Source organism: Eimeria necatrix, genomic scaffold (assembly GCF_000499385.1).
Source record: "Eimeria necatrix Houghton genomic scaffold, Enh_scaff1461, whole genome shotgun sequence".
NCBI lineage: Eukaryota > Apicomplexa > Conoidasida > Eucoccidiorida > Eimeriidae > Eimeria > Eimeria necatrix.
In genome coordinates this window covers 2,501-6,871 of record NW_013652184.1, presented here as the reverse complement: position 1 = coordinate 6,871, position 4,371 = coordinate 2,501, and the positions used below count along the sequence as shown (strand labels likewise).

At 50.4% G+C, this 4,371-nt stretch overlaps 1 protein-coding gene across 1 annotated transcript in view; it reads left to right on the top strand.

Moving 5' to 3' along the window:
- Window positions 1-2,416: 2,416 nt before the first annotated feature.
- Window positions 2,417-4,371, top strand: part of ENH_00014530 (GMP synthase, putative) — a gene marked incomplete at both ends in the record, with an annotated part of 3,419 nt that continues 1,464 nt past the window's right edge. Inside the window, 4 exons of the mRNA XM_013579114.1 lie at window positions 2,417-2,581; window positions 2,706-3,164; window positions 3,729-4,060; window positions 4,370-4,371. The exon at window positions 4,370-4,371 is cut by the window's right edge and continues 215 nt beyond it. Coding sequence (XP_013434568.1) covers window positions 2,417-2,581; window positions 2,706-3,164; window positions 3,729-4,060; window positions 4,370-4,371 — 958 coding nt within the window. The remainder of the gene's footprint in view (window positions 2,582-2,705; window positions 3,165-3,728; window positions 4,061-4,369) is intronic.

Sequence of the window (4,371 nt, the reverse complement as noted above, 5' to 3'; positions counted from 1 at the left end):
TCTTCTGCTTCCTCTCGTGCTGCTGCTGCTGCTGCAGCTGCTGCTGCTGCTGCTGGCGGCAGCGGCTGCCCTCTCGGCGTCGGCCTTGGGCCCTCAGTGTTTATTTCCTTTTTGCTTTTCTTTGAGCTACTCTTCCTTTCAATCCTTGTAATTATTTTATTTATTTTAATTATTTTAATTATTTTAATTATTTTGATTATTTTAATTATTTTAATTATTTTAATTTTAAATTAAACTCAACGTCGACTCCTCGGCCTCAGGCCTGGGGTGTATCTACAGCAGCAAGCAGCAACTTAGTTTTTTCTGTTTTTATTTTTCAGCAACTTTCCTCTGAAAATCATAATACCAACTCCCCTGCTGCTGCTGGAGCAGCTTCATGACCCTCCCCCCCTAGCGCTCCCCTACCCTCTGTGGGTCTTGGGGGGCCCCCAGGGGTCTCTTTACTAATTCCAAGAGCCCCCAGGGGGCCCCCCAGGGGCCCCGGGGGCCCCAGGAGGGGCCCCTGGGGCCCCGTGAGCCGTGGGGGCCCCAGGGGCCCCTGGGGCCCCTGCAGCAGCAGGGACTTCAGGGGCCCCGGGGGCCCCAGGGGCCCTGAAAGCCGTACATTTCCCAGAACCCCTAGGGGCCTCGGGGGCCCCAGGGGCCCCAAGGGCCTCAGGGGGCCCCGGAGGCCCCGGAGGCCCCGGGGGCCCCAGGAGGCCCCAGGGGCCCCGGAGGCCCCTGGGGCCCCAGGAGGCCCCAGGGGCCCCAGGGAGCCCAGGATTCCCAGGGGCCCCCCAGGGGCCCCCAGGGGCCTCCCAGGGGCCCCCAGGGGCCCCCCAGGGGCCCCCAGGGGCCCCCAGGGGCCCCCAGGGGCCCCCAGGGGCCCCCCAGGGGCCCTCAGGGGCGCCAGTTGCCCCAGGGGCCCCTCTTAGAGTTTGTTAGGGCCCCCGGGGGTGTTGTGGGTGTTTTTGGGTCTGTGGGGTCTTTTGCTGCAAATGCATGCAGTGGAGGTAAATGAGGTGTATGGACACCGCGAATGAGATTTGACGCGTTTGTGGAGGAGAGGAAAATCTAATTATGAATTAAATTTAAATGTGTATACATGTATTTGAATAATATATTTATATATAATTTATTTATATATTTATTTATATGTATATATATATTTATTACATACATATATATATAAACGTATATACAGATATTAGAATAATATGTTTAGATATATACATATATTTATATTTCTGTATATACATTTATATATATATATATTAATATGTATACAGATATTTGAATAATATATTTATACATATATATGTATATATGTATATATATATTTAATATATATATATATATACAGATATTTGAATAATCTGTTTACATATACTTATTTATATGCATATTTATTATATATATATTTGTTATTTATATATGCATATATATATATTATATACTTTGCAATTTGTGTGCATGCAAATGTGATGTGCCAGAGTCCAAAGTGTGTGGATAGTTTGGGCTATTTGGAATTCATATAAACTCAAAAAGACTTTAATGCATTTTGGAGTTTTAGAACTGCTTTATGCTGCTGCTGCTGCTGCTGCTGCTGCTGCTGCTGCTGCTGCTGCTGCTGCTGCTGCTGGTGCGTAATGGGAGTGTTATATACTAGAAGTTTGGGGTTGGAGAGATATCTGAGGCCTACGGGGACCAAATTGGATTTAAATTGAAGTTAAATGAAAAATTGAATTAAAAAATGAAATAAATTACTTTTGGAAAGCAGAATAAAGAAACGAGCAAAGAAAGCAAGGCTGGCCGATCCTGAAATCGGGCGTGGGCGCAGCGGAGTTTGGAGGAGTTCTGGGGGGAAAAAAGTTAATTTAAAGTAAATTTAATGTTTTTGAAAAGTAAAATATATTTGTTTTTGTTGGTTTCATTTAATTTTAAAGCTTTTCGCGCAGTTGCTGCGCTGCGGCCTCGCGGCAGCCCGAGCGCATGCAGCAGGCGGAAGCCTCATCGGCATCGATTCTGCAGTGGGTCAGTTTCTGCAGTTCAAATTTGAATTTAATGATTTAAATGCATCAACTTTCAAGTTTCTCGAGCATTTGCAAAGTCAAATCGGAATATTTGTGGTTTTCTCCGGCGGCCGCCGCCCCCACATTGAACGAGAGGAGAACCCGCAGGGGTGAGAGGGTCCTCCTGACTGCGTCTGCGGACCTCGTTTGCCTCTTGGCATTAAAAAAAAGTGAATTAAAACGCAATTAGAATTCAAATAGTTTTTATTTGAACTGAAAACTCGACGAATCGGCTCAGATCGCGCGGCTTCGGGGTGCGCGCTTCGGGTGTCTAGACAGCTGGCGGTCTGCGTGTGTGCTTCCTGAACAGATCCGCGGTCATTTTTTCTCCTTTTTGCGCCATTTTGCGCGAAATAGTTTCGAAAATGACAATTTATTCCAAAGAAAGCGAGCTTTCCGGCAGAAGGCGGCCGGCGCAGCACATGGTGCTGGTCTTCGACTTCGGCTCTCAGGTGTCGCGGCTGATCATCCGGCGCCTGCGCGCCGTTGGGGTGTACGCGGAGCTCATGTCGTGCACAGCAACTCTGGAGGTGAGTTTGAACTTTCATTAATCCCTTTTAGAAGTTTAAAAGTCTTCAAAAGTCTTCAAAGTTCAAGTTCTCGAAAGCTGCGGCTCCGGGCTTGCTGCTGCTGCTGCTGCTGCTGCTGCTGCAGGAAGTGGCTGCGGCGCGCCCCGCTGCAGTGGTCCTCAGCGGGGGCCCCTCCTCCGTGTACGAAGAGGGGGCCCCCCACCTGCGGCGGGAAGTGTGGCAGCTGCTGCAGCAGCAGCAAATTCCCATTTTGGGGATTTGTTATGGCATGCAAGAAATAGTGCAGCAGCTGGGGGGCTCTGTGGCAGGCGAGGGGCCCCGGGAGTACGGCAAGACGGAGATAACTCTGAGTCCCTTGCCTGCGGAGCCTGTGCTGGACGCTGCTGCTGCTGCTGCTGCAGCAGAGGCCGCAGCAGCAGCAGCAGACGCAGCAGCAGCAGCAGCGCCGGACCACTGGTCAGTCCCTGCTGCCCACGGCCCCACACCTTTTCTTGCAGACCTTTTCTATGGAATTGAGGGGCCCCAAGTGACAGTCTGGATGAGCCACGGAGACACAGTCCAGAGTTTGCCTTCTTCATTTACAGTGAGTCATTTCTGGCTTTTTACAAGTCCTTTTAACTCCTTTTAGCTCCTTAAACTCCCTTTGCTGCTGCTGCTGCTGCTGCAAACCCTAAATTAGGGTTTCCCGAGTCATTTCTGGCTTTTTACAAGTCCTTTTAACTCCTTTTAGTCCTTTAAACTCCCTTTGCTGCTGCTGCTGCTGCTGCAAACCCTAAATTAGGGTTTCCCGCCTTTGCTGCTCCCGGCGCTGCTCCCAGCAGCTCTGGGGTGTACGTACACCTCTCGGGTGTACGTACACCTGGCGGCTGGAGAGGCAGCAGTGCATGCATGCAGAAGCAAATGATTTGCTGCAGCAGTTAATGAAGAAGATATTTGATTTGCTGCAGCAATTATTAAAAAGTTGTTTAATCTGCTGCAGCAACTCACCAAAAAGAGGTTTAATCTGCTGCAGCAGTTAACTAAAAGAGGTTTGAGCTGCTGCAGCAAGTGGCGAAAAGGGGGCAAATGTGCTGCAGCAACTGGCCGAGTCGTGTGCAGTTTGCTGCTGCTGCTGCTGCTGCTGCTGCTGCTGCTGCTGCTGCTGCAGACGCTGGCGTCCACAGCGAACTGCCCCATTGTTGCTGCTGCTGCGCCCGCGAGGCGTCTGTACACCCTGCAGTTCCACCCCGAAGTGACGCACACGGCCTGCGGCGCGCAGCTGCTGCGCAACTTTGCGCAGCGCGTCGCGCGGCTGCCGCTGCAGTGGGGCATGCAGAACTTTTTGCCGCAGCAAATTGAGCTGCTGCAGCAGCAAGTGAGCGGCCGCGAAGTCATAGGGGCGCTCTCGGGGGGCGTGGACTCCACAGTGGCTGCTGCGCTGCTGCACCGCGCCATCGGCAACAGGTTCCACGGCTTCTTCATCGACACCGGGCTCCTCAGGTCCGCGCGCTTTTTTCGCATTTTTTCCCAATTCATAACTTTATTTCCATTATTTTCTTCTTTTCCGACTTTTATTCCCCAAAAAACGCGAAAAATGACCCCAAATTACCCCCGGATCGCGCGCCGCGAAAGCTGCACAGACACCCCAGCTGCGCATACACCCCAGAGCTGCGCATACACCCGAAACGCATTTCAGCTTTTCCGCAAATGCGTCCTCTTGAAATGACCAAATGCCCCGACAATTTAATTAATTTAATTAATTTAATTAATTTAATTTGTTTAATTAATGTTTCTTTGTGTTTGCGTCAGGA